Source organism: Cephus cinctus, unplaced genomic scaffold (assembly GCF_000341935.2).
Source record: "Cephus cinctus unplaced genomic scaffold, Ccin1 Ccin1_scaffold1439, whole genome shotgun sequence".
Taxonomy (NCBI): Eukaryota; Metazoa; Arthropoda; class Insecta; order Hymenoptera; family Cephidae; genus Cephus; species Cephus cinctus.
Genome location: NW_014333818.1, coordinates 123,038 through 137,457, shown reverse-complemented (window position 1 = coordinate 137,457; position 14,420 = coordinate 123,038). Strand labels below are relative to the sequence as shown.

Sequence of the window (14,420 nt, the reverse complement as noted above, 5' to 3'; positions counted from 1 at the left end):
CGAGCGGTAAAACTCCCGTAAACCGAGACAGCTTCGTACACACTCTAAGACTTTTTCCTTCTTTCCCTTCTGGCGTATATCCCGTCGTGATGAGCAGAACAAGAAGAGGAGGAAGTAGCGCGCGATAAAAGAAGGGACCCTGAGGTGCCAGCAGTGGGTCACGGTTCCACCTTCCACCTTCCACCTCCTGCACGTACAGAAAAGGAAAGCAGTCGTTTGAGTTGTCGCATGTCGCATGTCGCCTCAGAGATTGCCCTTAAAGGCGACCCTCGATGGAGAGACTCCGCGCGATTAGGATGTTGTGGAGAACCCGTGGACTATGGTGGGGGAGAATAGCGACGGGAGGTGCAAGTTGCTGCTAAATAGATGGAATAAGCGGTGCGCTGACTTTGAACTTTTACGAGTTTAAAACTCGTCACCTCCGTCTGTCTGCCTGTCTCACTTCTCTCAATATCTCCTTCGGTGCTTTCTTTCATTGCGCTGTTGCTTCTTATCAAACAATTTGCAGATTCATTCTAATGAAGCTCGGAGAATATCGGGTCAAAGGAGTCGTGGCTTTCGCTTCGGGAGGCGAGACTGATTACGAGGCTGAGAAGCATATGGGCTCGGTTATACATATTATATGTACCACTAATATACATATACATATGTATATATCCTACTATTCAAACAAAAGACTAAGTTATTCTATTGTTAAGAATTTTTCATATTATTTTTCTGTTTCGCTGTCGATGTTGATTTACGCGCTTCGCGGTTCTACGTCGAGTAATTAGCTGCCGTTTCTCGGCTCCTTAATTTCGTATCGATTACTGAAAACTTATGGGATCAGCGTTTACTCTCTCTGACTCCCCTGATCCCTCGCCATCGCAACTCCCCCCTCCCTTCCCCCCCCTCTCTCTCTCTCTCTCTCTTGCTCTTTTGCACACACTCACTCGAACCGGCCGTCCTTGCCCTTCACTCTGCCTTCCGTACGAAGCTCTTCAGCCGCGAATAGCTACGGGTACCTGCGCCACCCCCCACGTGCAACCACCTGGAAAATCGAGAAAAATGCTTTAAATTCGAGGTGGCTTGATTGATTGTGTTAATAAGAAAGTTTTTTCTCTCTCGGCGGCTCTCCCTTTCCTTAAGCTTAAGCTATCTTCTACCGAGCTTATCTCGTTCCTTACTTTCTCCTGCTCTCTTTCTCCTTGACTTCGGGAACCATCCCTCCTTAACTCTTAGGCTTAGACGATCGATACCTTGTGCCCTTTGATTGAGCCTTGATTGATGACTTGGTTCTTTCTTCTTCTACCTTCTTCTTCTACCTCCGCCTACCTCAAGTATAATTGCACCGACGAGAAAAACATTATCGGCGAAACGCACACCTTCCGCTCGAGGCTCGCTGCGAGAGCATGCTCTTATTCCTTTCCATGCATTTTCTCTAAACGTGGCTCTTTCTTACCTCTGTTTCAGGTAAAGTGTACAGTAAGGCTGAATGGACGCAGGTACCCAGGGGTGCTTCCTTTTTTTTTTATAAGGTAATAGATCACTTACAGTTTATCAAATTATAAATCATCATTTATTTTTGGGTATCAATTCACCAACATCCAATTAACATCCTCGAGAATTCTGGATGGATTTGAGGATGCGTCCCCCTTAGTCGGTTGCCATGATGCTTCAGTTAATTGATATCTAATAGAAGTGCATATTATGGGCTGCGCTTGAATAACAGGTAAAGGGATTTATGAGGCTGGGAGTCCAGTCGGTGAACTTGGCAAATTTCTGCGAGCGATATTAGCAAACGATTTCACAGTAACTTTCAAATTCAGTCGATGCGTTTGGGCTGAATAGCCTTGTATAGGTGGAAAGGAAATAGCTTGTAGCGTCAGGTGAAATTCTCGATAATGGGCCGGCGTTGTGTGCCGGAAATTCGACAAATGACTTTCAACTTTTCACATTACTAATTGCAAAGACCAATTGAATAGTCAAAGAGTGCGCGCGAGTGAGGCCGGCAAGGGGAAGAGAGAAAGGAGAGTCAGTCCCGCGAGTGCCGAATTAAGTGATTCGATGAAACATTTTTTGCTTTCCGAACGTCTGAACTTCCACTTTGACGCGTTTCTCTCAACCGAGTTGGGGCATTGTTACTTGTTCCTACTTCTTGATTTATGTTAATGTTTTTGTCACTCGGCGAAATACACCGAAACGCATTTACATCCAGGCCCGACGGCTGATTGGCTGTCTTTGGTTGCGCTCTCCCGCAAGTCGGGCTTAACTTGAACTCCTTTAAGGGAGACCTGTAAAGGTGGAACGCGATTCGAGCCGTCGCCTGACGTTACAGTCGCAAAGTATTGAAACTCAGGCGGAATGGGGAAAGAGTTTGGTAAAGAAACGCAACTCATATCCCTACGCCCATGTGAGTTTACATGTATCTGTTGTGACGTGATTTTTCGATTCACGGTCACAAGGCGCCTCCGGCTACCGATACAGATAGCGTTCCCGCTTTCGGGTTCCCTTCGGGTCGCCACCCTGCTCAGAAGCTACGCTCTCGGGTTGATTCGTATAGTTATGCCGATGCTCTCGTAAGATTTCGTTATTCTTTAGTTGAGGTCGAGGTGCTCGAATCTGCCGTGGAGAAGCGACCGTGAAGGATTTTGAAAAGTGTTGCGTACCGATTCTCTAAGGAATGCTCTCTATTTGGTTTAAAGGGTCACCTCGAGGGAGATGGAAGAGTTATCGGCTATTAGGATCTCGCCCAATCGGAATGATTAGTTCTCGAATTTGGTTTTTGTCAAAGCAGTCTGTCTCGGGGCACCGACCGAGGTGTCACGGCTGTCACGGCTGTCACGGCTGTCTCGCGCTCGCGTGTTGTCTGTTGACAGTTTTTCCAGCTGTGTTTCGATCCGCTATAGAAAGTTCACGCTCGTGTAGTTCTCGCGTTGCTCTCGCGATATCCAGGAAATTCAGTGGATTTCCTGTGAGTGTTCCGGAGGTGTAGTGTCGTGCCCCAGTGCAGTGCCCACCCGAGTGTCCTCTGGATGCAGTTCTCGGCCTTTACGGATTAGCTGCACCAGCTCCGGTGAGTCTGCCAATTTATTAATTGGTGAAGGGATTTCGACTTGACAGATATAGGTTGATTCTCGAAGATAGTTCGATCTCGGATTTTTCGCTATCGGTGTCGGGTTAAGGAAAAAGAATACGTTACAGTGTATAGTATAGTGTTCGATCCACTTTGGATGTGTCGAACATCGGGATGGACTCAACCAAGCAGATTCTTTGCTTCTCTTTACCTGATAGCTTGATAACAATGATGCTCTTTGCTCTTTATTTTCTCCTCTCGGAGAAACCCTCCCTTCTTGATGGATTTCACACAAAAGTTCTGGTTAAATAAATAGAATTGGCTTGGCTCGATTGTTGCGTGCGCGGCTTTCTTGGAGAGATACGCTTTTCGAGCGAAAGAAGCGAAAGGAGAATCAGGAGGAGGAGGAGGAGGAGAAGGAAGAGGAAGACGAAGGAGAATGTACGTCAGGTCGAAAGGAAAGGGGGAAATGGGAAAATGTGAAAAGTGAAAGCGGGAGGGCAAATGAAGTTGTTAATAATGCCAAAGCCTATTCCCTTTTACCCCAACTGAGCCAGGCTCGGTTTCTCGGATAAAGTATTCCAATCGCAATCGACTTTGTTCCTCGCAAGTATATCAGCTACTTTTTACTTTCAATTGGTTAACCTTTCGCTTTCCGCCCGCCACTCGCCACTCGCCAGTCCCTATACTATATACCTATTACGGCTATTACACTTTCTAGGTGTCCCTTTTCAAGACAATCCTTCGATTTTCTCCTCGAGCTCATCATTTTTCGTCGTTACTTTCATATCTTACCTTAATTCTATAGAGTGTGTACCAAAGTCCAAATGTATTTATTGCTTCCGCGATGTGAATATTGGAAACTGTAGAAATCGACAATTCAGGATGTAACTGCTCCGCTCCTACGCGATTACGCTTTTTCTTATAGGGAAACGAATATAATAAAGAAGAGGCTTTTGATTAACTACTACCACCGCTAGTATTACACTACTATACTACTATACTACTTGTATAAGATCGCCACTGCTTTTTACTATTCAACTTTCTAACGACAAAGAAATACCTTTGGAATCAGGTATACGTGATGCCCTTCCTATTTCTATCTATGGCTGCGTCTCCACCTCTCATCTCCTTTATCACTCCGGAAAACGGATATAACACTGATGGGAATAGCTTTCGTCGTTTTCCCCCAAGGAGTCCTCTTAATCGACTCTTTATTTTCTTGCAATCCGACCCTCTACAGCTACAGCCAACTTCCGCCCTTAAGGACTGCATTTCCTCTTTAGCAAAGAAAAAAGGATCGCAATCGCGATAATTAGGTATTCACGCGTCCGCTGCCGATTTCTTGTAAATTATTTGCTCCCTCGTACAGGCCGCGACAAAGCTAACTCGCTAGGATGCAGGAAAGACGAATTTTGTGACGTTTACATTTTCGTAGCGCATTAAAACGAGCATAAGCCTTAGGCTAGCTGTAGCAGGTATAGCCGCAGGGGCTTCGTACTTCGGATGGAATTAATAAATAACCGGGCAGTAGGAGCTGCAGGAGGGACGCATAACTGGCGATTGCGTCAACGTCGACTAGTTGATCGACCTACGCGGTTGATTCTGACTCTCTAAAGACTTGGCACGTGCGTTATCGTAGGGCCCCGACAATCAGCGGGCGTCAGGGCAGTCGCAGCCACGGCAGTTGAACGGCAGCCAGGGATAATCAGGGATAATCAGGGATAATCGGGGAAAATCAGAGAAAATCAGGGATAACCGCACAGGAGACGCGGACTCTCAAAGTCAACTGTCAATACCTACGTGGTGCAGCAAGATGTGCAAGGAAAAAGACTCATAGAATTACGTAGCTTCAGGCCGTTTCTACAATGTACATGTGTGGCTCATTCATGAGATCAGTTGCACAGCTGATTGGTAACGGGTACGTAAGAATCGCTTCAGCCTCACGAAGCAATCACATTGACTGTCGCAGATGCCGAACAATTATTTCACGTAGCATAAAGCGAAATTGGATTGGAGTTTACTGTATTTTTTAATAACGCGTATCTCATTGCCGGTTGCAACAGTAAGTTTGCGGAGGAGGAGGAGGAGGAGGAGGGTAAGGAGGGGGGGGGGGCAAAACGTCGGCGGCGATCGCAATTATGTTGCGGTCGCGCCTTAACAATAAGTCAAACTGAGGCTCACACGAGTCATTAGGGTCCGGCATTGCGAATCGTCGCTCTGGATGAGAGACGGACAGGACAGAAGGACAGAGCGATGCACGGATAGGAAAAGAGGGTTATTGAAAGAGGAGGAGCCGGAGAAGGGTTGCACGTACACGCTTCGCCGATAAGATTAATTGATCAACGGATAAACCGATCAGGTATCGATGTAATTTCACTTGGGCAGTTCGAAAAGATAAATAGGAGGAAGCGAGAGCGCGAGCGCAGCCGAACGGGTGATCGAGTTAATCGGATAGCCGGTCAACCGGTCAACCGGCGAGCCGCGAGCCGCGAGCCGCGCGCACCGGACGGACTTAGGGCTCGCGCGAGTATAGGGAAAGAAGGAGTCAGAGGCGGCCCATGTCGCCTTTAAATAATCCTTAATAATCGATGTCATATGATAAACATGGCTGCGCTACTCGACCCTGATGATTCTATCCACGTGGACGCAGCCATAAACATCTGATTGCCCAAACCTATTTCCACTCGTGTGCTAGAGAGGAGCAGGTACGACGATCTCGTGAGGAGCAAACGCTACATTCGCAGGACGTTCGTCATCGGTTCGCGGAACGTGTTCCGGATAAAACCGAGTGTGTACAATCGGCGAGAAGAGAGGCAACATAACATAACTCATGACTCTACATAAGTGCTTTAAGTCATTGACGAGATCCCCTTCTCCTTTTCACTTTTATTTCTCCCCCTTTCAACTCATTTTCATTCCTTCCCATTCCTCCTTCTGTCTCGTAGCGTGTAAAGACCGAATGTTTTGCTGGTGCGTTCGACTGGTGCCTCGGAGCCCTCGCATGCGTAGGCGCGGCACTGCGCGTGCGCGCGCGCGAGTGTCGCGTTGCGTTGTCGCCGTGTTGTCGCCGTGTTGTCGCCGTGTTGTCGCCGTGTTGCGTTGCGGTGATGTCTGTTGCAACGATTTCATGGAAGAAGACGGCAACAACGGGAAAACGTTTATTAGCATGTCGATAAACAAACAAGTGCTAGTAGTTAAGATCGTCGGATGGTTGCGCAGAGCTAACGAGAGAACGAGGGAGGGGGTATTGTGTGGGTGCCAGGATTGACCACGAGACGCGGCGAGGAGAGGAGAGAACTCTCGTATGTATTGAATGCGCAAAAAAGTATGTACAGCATAGTCGTGGAGTTTATTCAAGTTTAGGAAGATCCCCCAGTGTTTGAACGGCCATAATGTTGAAGTATCGTAACGTCCGTAACGTCCAGCCTGGCCTCAGACTCGTCACACTCGAATTCCATGGTAGGCCGCTCTTTTCTTTTTTAGATAAGCGCATAAAGCCAGCGACGAGCGCAAACAGATTTCAACTCTCACTCGCTCGCGTGTGTGTGTGTGTCAAGAACACTCGCAACAGTATCAGCGACGCCTTTTCCTGCTCTAACAATAAGACTGAAAAGTCCAAATATTAGTCTGCGTGAATTCTCTTACTTTTTCTGGCCGAACTTGTCGATCGCGGATCGCTCATTGAGAATCGAGCGCAGGAATTGCCGACAACGTGTGGAGCATGCATGTGCAGTTGGGCAGGACAACGAGAGTACACGCTCGGTCAGTCGAGAGATGCAACGGGAGTGCAGCAAAGCGGGAGGTTAAAATAGGAGCAGGAGCCCATGTGCAGATTGTGCAGATTGCGCAGATTGCGCAGGCAACGCACAACTTCCGTAAGGATAACGTGGAGCGGGTAAGGCTAAGGCAACGAGTCTGCTGCTGCATGTCCGATGGACAAGATGATGGACCACAGTCTACACCACCTTGCAGCACTCTTACGGAAGTTCCGTGTGCAATGGCCTTAAGGTGTCGACAAGAGGAACGAAGGCGTCGCCTGACGTTCTGCAACCAGAGTGAGCGTCGATGGGCGGCAGAGGGGGGTGAGAGGCGAGCGTCGAGCGGAAGGGGATAGGGAACTCCGCGGGACGCGCGGCGTCGCTCGAGGGGCGGGCAGTGCGGGCGTCGCGGGCCCGAGGGGGCATGAAACGCGTAAACAGAGAGTCAACATGTAAACAGGCCACTCGCGAGACAAACAACGTGGGGGCCACGGGCTGTTCACCGAGCGACGAGACTCGTTCGGCCGCCTGGTTGTTCGCTCGCGCGCGCTCTCTCGCTCTCTCGCTCGCTCTCTTCTACGTAGGTTCGTTCAGTTTCGTCTCGTCTCGTCCCGTCCCGTCCCGTCCCGTCCCGTCCCGTCTCGTCCACTAGCTCATTCGTCGGCTCGTTCGCGTTGCCTGCTGCTCTGCTTTACGTAGCGGAGGCAGCTAGGACGCCGCTACACGTTATAATCTAAAGTCTTTATAATATCGTAGTGCCTACACTGCAGACTCTACCTCGCAGTACTCTGCACGCGGTACGGTGCTCACGGATTTCTGTGAATCTTCACGCGCGGGAATCGTCGACGCGATTTAACTCAGAGTTTCCCTTCCCCCGTACCCCTTCCCCCCTCTCTCCCTCTCTCTCTCCCTCTCTCTCTCTCTCTCTCTCTCTCTCTCTCTCTCTCTCTCTTTCTTCCTTTCTTCGTCACATCGTCGTCGTACTTCGGTTTCCCTAGGCCGAGTTGCCTCCTGTAACTCGGATGTCAGAGCGAAGCCGCCGCCGTCGGCGACGATGACGACGATGAGTAGTATCGCTTGGATACGTACTCACGAAGAGCAACGGGCTTACGTGCGTGGCGGCGCAACTATTAAAGTGAACCAAAGAATCTCGTCGCGATTAGCCGTTCGTTCAGGAAGAATCAGTTCGCGCTCCTCTCACTCGCAATGCTCGTACTGATCGAGGTGACGCTGGTTACCGCAGGTAGCGTTATCTGTGCATATTTACGTTAGTGAGCGCCATCGTCGCTACGTCACCAGTGACTGACGTGTGCAAGTTAACCACGAGGAAATCGTACGTTCCTGCAGCAACGTTCTCTACTGAGTTCTCTTCGTCTCGAACATTGGAGCCTACTGCACTGACTGTCATCGACTAGTGCTCTCTCCGGCCTCCCTTCCGCGTCCCCACACCTGCCACTGCTGTTATCAGCATTCTTACTATTGTCATTGCTATCATCCTCGTCAACACCAATATGGCCACCGGTACCTCGACTCGCACTGACAGCCCCTCCCGATCCTAATCACCCTCCGATCCTTTCGATCAACAGATGCAAGGCTGTCATCGGATTTCATGTAAGTCACGAGAATTTAGTGCTTTACACTTTTCTTTATTCTACATGTGCCCGTTCATCCGATAAATTTAATAATTGCTAGTTATGCTCTAGGTGAACGCTGTTAATCTCGTTTCTCGTATCGCTTGAGCAAAACTCTTATTGTGAATCATCCATCCCATGCCAATTACATAACGACATTCAAATAATAGATAGAACGCAAACGCGATTTTTAGCGCAGATCGTATGCATAAGCATGAAAGGACCATTCCATGGTTCGTTTGTGAGAGAGTGAGAGAGAGTGAGAGAGAGAGAGAGAGAGAGAGAGAGAGAGAGAGAGAGAGAGGCGGCGTCGGTAACGTCAACAACGGAACGAGCACGTGATTACGCACGTGCTCGACTTGCGCGACATCTCGATCGATGCTCATCTACTGATATGCTATAAGTAATTCGGCTTCTCTAGCAGAATCCTCTATTAACATGAGCCCACGTGCAATCGCGACTTTCTAGTTTCATCATTCAAACGACCAATCGATTTCTGAGGATAGCGAATTTCCGTTATCGTGGATTGGAATCTCCTGACCATGTGACTTTTCCTTCTTGTTCCGCCGTCTCTTCGCAGTGGCATGACGATCTACGACGGAGGATACGTTAGTATGGGCAAATATTTGCGAGACACTGGGACAGCGACGAAAGGACGACTTGACTGTCGAAGGTGTCCCAGTTATCACAGGCCTGCAAAAGGAAAAGTTATGAAGGTGTCGCAGAGGGACATCGGGCATCCGGGGACAAGGTGGGACTCTGACTATTCGCGCGTGCTATAAAAGACACTAAAAAGTATTTGAGGGCAAAAGTGAGTAAACAGCCGGTTATTTATAGCCAGGTTGTGTGTTGACTTCTAAGGTGAAGCGAACAACGGACGTAGCCATTCCAGAGAGCGTCCTTCGTGGCGGCGACGCCACCGTCCCGACCGCTGCTTTAACCACTGTCGTCGTCGTCTTCGTCGTCGACGCCGTCTCTTTTGATGTTCAATCTATGAGCTGCACTTGTTTTCCTTGTGTTCGTTCTGTTTCCCATTTCACATAGACAGTATGGTGCATGCAAGAGACGCGAGGCATCGCGAGGCATCGCGACGCATCGCGATGCACAACCAGCCCGAGACCGCGCCTTAAACTCGACTCGTAAACAGAATCGTGCAAACAACTGATACGCAAATAATGAGCGAGTGACGATTGTATTGAATCAGCTCCCTCTCTCTCTCTCTCTCTCTCTCTCTCTCTCTCTCTCTCTCTCTCTCTCTCTCTCTCTCTCTCTCTCTCTCTCGGCCCCTACTCGTTTCCCCTCCTCCTCCTCCTCCTCCTCCTCCTTTCCTCTAATTCTGAGTCTGAGTTTGAGTTTGAGGAGTCCGCCGCGAGGAAAGAGCTGAACAGCTGCACGATTCCATTCCACGACTGTTATCAAAAGAAACTATTGTCACCCGCGACTTACAATGCGCTGTTATTAAACCGAGGCTTCTAGAGATACACCGAGACCCCCCCCCCTCCCTTCTCTTCCCTCCTCTTCCCTCTCTTCCCTCTCTTCCTTCCTTCATTCTGGTTTGCCGAGTTATCGGATTGCCTCGTTTCTTCGCTTTCCTTTTCTTTCCTTTCTTCGCCACTTTGTACTTTTACGTTGTCGAACTTTCGAAGCGTTTTCATGTTCCGGAGAAGGTCTCTCTTTTTTCGTTGGATCTACCTGCTCACCTACCAGCCCGTACCTTATCTTCTTCTGATAACTCTCGGATTCTGCATACACACACACACACACAGAGAGAGGGAGAGAGAGAGAGAGAGAGAGAGAGAGAGAGAGAGAGAGAGAGAGCGCGTAACGTAACGGGGCTTAACGCGAGAGAACGTCTGATTGCATCCGCGCAGCGTGTAACTCCTCGTGAAATAAGCAAAATGCAGGAGCGTCGATGTACCGGGTACGCGTTCCATCCGGTGAACGCAGCTCCCGCGCGACCATGGACGGCCGGCCAACAAAAGTGTCCACGGATTGCACTCCCGGAGGGTGTCTATCGCAATGCACTGACAGCGAATAGAGTGAGCGAGAGAGAGAGAGAGAGAGAGAGAGTGAGAGAGAGAGAGAGAGAGAGAGAGAGAGAGAGAGAGAGAGAGAGTCATCTCCACGATCGTACGAGCCACGAGCCACGAGCACAGCCGTGCGGTGATTGCTGGGTTAGGCTCGCATGTTTGGGCTGGGAAGTTTTGCGCGACGCAATGTGACGCGACGCCATACTATTTGTCGTTGCAATCAGGAGGCGATCGAGCCGCGCGGTCGTTGATTCGTTCCCAAAGGCGTCGCGATGCCATATTGCTCGTTCGTTACACGAAGTACGTAGCGAATTAGTTTGCTCGACTATTCCCCGGATTCTTCCGTCGGGAAAAAAAGCACTAACGCCCTCGATGCCCTGCGGGATTCTTGGGAATTAGATGATTTGCATTTCCCCCTTGTAATTCGGCAGTGCCCTGTCCTTTCGTGTGTGTTACGTTACACGCACGCTTTTTATCTCGGAGGCTCTGCCGTACCAATTATCCGCGCTGATTAAGTGATCAGTACCAGTGTATGACATAACGTGCAACACATTACCACCCGGAGCAGATGATAATCCCTGTGCCGATCATTGCTGGTATTGGGAGTCTCTTTCCCAATTAACTTGCAGCGGATCTTCCCCGCAAGCAAATGTGCGTGTTACACTTTATCCGCGTCTCGTTGAGTGTCCTGGGCAAGAGTGTATTTAGGTTAGGTTAGGTAAGCTCGGCTGAAGTCGCGCGTTGGGATTGAATCGTGTCGCGCAATTACCTGAAAGAAGGATTTCCTGTTTAGGCACGTGCGAGTGGGAGTCTCGGCTCGCAGCCATTACGTACGCTCATTGTTATACGTTGCTGTTTTCCCACACTATTCCTTCTTCCTTATGCCCGTTAACGCTTGCTAGCTGGCTGCTGGCTGCTGGCTGCTGGCTGCTGGCTGCTTGCTTATGCTCAAAGGCAATCAATTGACATTTCGATGACAATGACGTTTCCGAGCGGTGCAGTTTAGTTAGTTTCCTCTGTTCACCCGGATGGGACATTAACGTTCGGTATTATGTAATCGCACTGCCGACACCCTTGTCACAGGGCGCAGGCGCCGCGAAAGTGTTGCTAAAAATTATGCGATTAACGTATTTTATTAGAAGCAAAAAAAAGAAGTAACTAAGCTCATGAAAAAGTCGGGCAGGGTGGCAGGGTCCAAGGAACTCCGTGCCGGTCTCGACGAACTGGCACGCGAATGAACGAACGCAGGCACGAACGGGCACACGTACACGCGTGGGCTGTGCGCGAGCGGTAACGAGCGTGCGTGAGTGGCCGATTTAACCCGGCACGCCGTCCTGTAAGACGACGTAAATCATGGGCAAAGGGGTGCCTCCGCTTTCCGGGCTTCTCTCCGATGGAGTGCCATACATTACAAGAATCCTAATACGAGCGTACGTGCGTGCATCCCTGATGGTTCCTGCTCCTCCGAAGATGGCGCTGATACGAACCCTGCGTATTCCACCCCTTTCATCGCGCACTCCCGTTTCCGCTGGCGTGAGCACCTGCAGACTGCCCCTCCTCTCGAATTCATCCTTACACGCTTTGCTTTCACCGTTTTCCGTTAAATCTCGAACATTCCCAACGATCTCTCGTTGCCCTATAATTTTCCACTAGCATCTTTACTTTTTCACTGTGTCCATGTTAACTGTGCCAGTTATTTACGTCCACCTGGCAAAGACTCGACAATAAGATGAACGAAGAAATAATGAATTGAGAGACACTGGGAGGGTTGCCGGTGAGAAGGTAAAGGGTGAAGGGTTAAAGGGAAGGCGGCGTCTAACTCTCCGTTATCTCGACGTGCTTCCAGCCCCGTGCTCTCTTGGCCTCTAGCTCTCTTGGTAAGGGAGCGTCGCGGTGCCCGGGGTAGACATCGTGACGATGAACGCGGACTTCCCGGGACTCTGAGCTCCGGACTATGGACATAAAAGGTTCGTAGGAGGTTCGCAACGTTTTCATGATTTTCCGAGGTTAATTCTTATTCATGGCGCGATTCCTGCCGGTTTAGCCTCGAACTCCCTTCCCTCTCTCACCCGGCGGCCTGCACGCCCACCTATCAACTTTTCTTTTTTATTCAGGTAAATTTTAATGCCAAGTAAAAGCTATGAGAGGCAAAGAGAGCGATAGTGAGTGCTGGCGTTTGGCCTGTAGGGAGCTCCTCTATCGGTTCGTTCGTGTGCGTGTTAGTGCCGCTCGTCAAATTCAGGGATTCCGAGGACTGCGGGACTGTCGGTGAAAACGGATATGTCTTCGTGAAGTTAGAGAAACGTTAGGATCCTGTTGAGATGACACTGGCATGTCCACAGGTCGACACTGAAAGGACAATAAGGCCTTCAGGGGCTGCTGCCAAATCTTGGGAAGCACGAAGGGTCGAAAATCTTGAGCAGTAGGTGTATATACCGTGGGACTCAAAGGGACGCGGAGCAGCGAAAGGGTTGGAGCCGTGTCCGGTCAGGAAATAACTTTCTTACCTACTTACGCCTTCATCTCCTGCGGGCAACTAACTGCGCGAGGCGCCTCTAAACTCCTCGTTTCCTATCGCGCTTAAACCCGATGTCACTCGTTGCGAAAATCATCCCTCGGCAGTCCCTCCGTGAACTCCGTAAGACGGCATCCCCTCGCTCTTCCTTCTTCTTGCTCTCCTTGAACCCCGCGGCAACCCCGCGGCAACCGCTACACACGTCGGCTCTCGAGGGCCTCTCGCGAGCCTCACGAGCCTCGCGAGCCTCACGAGCCTCACGAGCCTCTCTCGCGTCTTTTACACCACATTCGATCCACAAAGAACAACAGTATAGACACAGAGTGAGCTCGTTTGATAGTTTCAGTTGATTCACTAGATAATTCTATTGCAATATGAAGAAATTGCAGATAAGAACGCACGCCCGTTGGATATGAACCATAATTGTCATAATTGCAGTAACACGCGTTCGTACGATCGATGAGGATCGATGAGGATCTTCGCTCTTCGCTCTTCGCTCTTCGCTCGAATAGGTCCGGCAGCAACGTGCGAAAATAGCGTCAGAAACGAAAGAGGGGTTGGTTGGTTAGTTGGCGAGCCAAGCGATATCGACGCGCAATCTTGTCGGAGCATTGGCTATTGTTTATCCGTGCCCACAGCCGACCTACGAACCACCAACACCTTCGTTCCGGTGTTTGTTTCACGTAGAGACATGGGGGTATACGTGTACGTACGATATGTGCGATATGTATACGATTTGCAGGATTTGTACGATGTGTACGATGTGTGCGCGGGCACCTAGCAACATAAAACACGCATATGGGGTGGAAAGTCGCTTTGCCGTTATGCCGTTGTGCCGCTTTGCCCACTGCCTACTGCCTACTGCCTACTGCCTACTGCCTAGTACCGATAACGGTATTTAAACTAGACTTACCAACCCTAACACCTGCCACCTAGGTATTGCCAAAGTACACGCTTCGATCCGCGCGTTAGCATCACCCGTAGCCTCCAGCGTAGCCTCCAGCCTTCCCTGCCGCTTTCATTCGCGAAACCGAATGCTCTCTACGTGTCGTTGACTAGCTGTCTCCGTTTATCTCTAAACGGGGACTTCCTCTCAACTTTTTAAGGATCGTTCAGTTTTATCAAAGTCTAATAAATACTGCAGACGTGTCGGCTATTGCTACGTTATTCCGCCATCGCAGCCAATTTCGATGTGATACTGTCGAGCTGTCTTATTATTCGCGCCATAAGTAGATATAGATTCACGTACGGGCGGCGACCTGTACTACATCGTCTCCTTGCGAAGATATGCTGGATCTCTCCTCCTGGGCGCAACATGAGAGATTAGAAGCTGCGATGGATAAATGAGATTGGGGTTGGGGAAGGGGTGCACGTCACTCGGCACACACACGCGCGCGACAACGTCGCCACCCTAGCAACCCCCCTCCC

At 49.8% G+C, this 14,420-nt stretch overlaps 1 protein-coding gene across 18 annotated transcripts in view; it reads left to right on the top strand.

The window, feature by feature from the left end:
- Positions 1 to 14,420, top strand: part of LOC107273146 (forkhead box protein P1) — a 138,028-nt gene that overhangs the window by 9,383 nt on the left and 114,225 nt on the right. For 2 of the 18 annotated variants that reach the window (XM_025090436.1, XM_025090437.1), the window contains exon 1: positions 6,010 to 6,517. The exons of 11 other annotated variants lie outside the window; for them this stretch is intronic. Coding sequence is in view for 2 of the 7 variants with exons in the window: in XM_015751033.2 (XP_015606519.1) it covers positions 6,372 to 6,383 (12 nt within the window). In the remaining 5 variants the exon portion in view is untranslated. Of the gene's footprint in view, positions 1 to 6,007; positions 8,428 to 14,420 lie in introns of those variants that run through there. 5 more of the 18 variants (XM_015751033.2, XM_015751038.2, XM_015751034.2 and 2 more) reach the window with 5 other exon arrangements.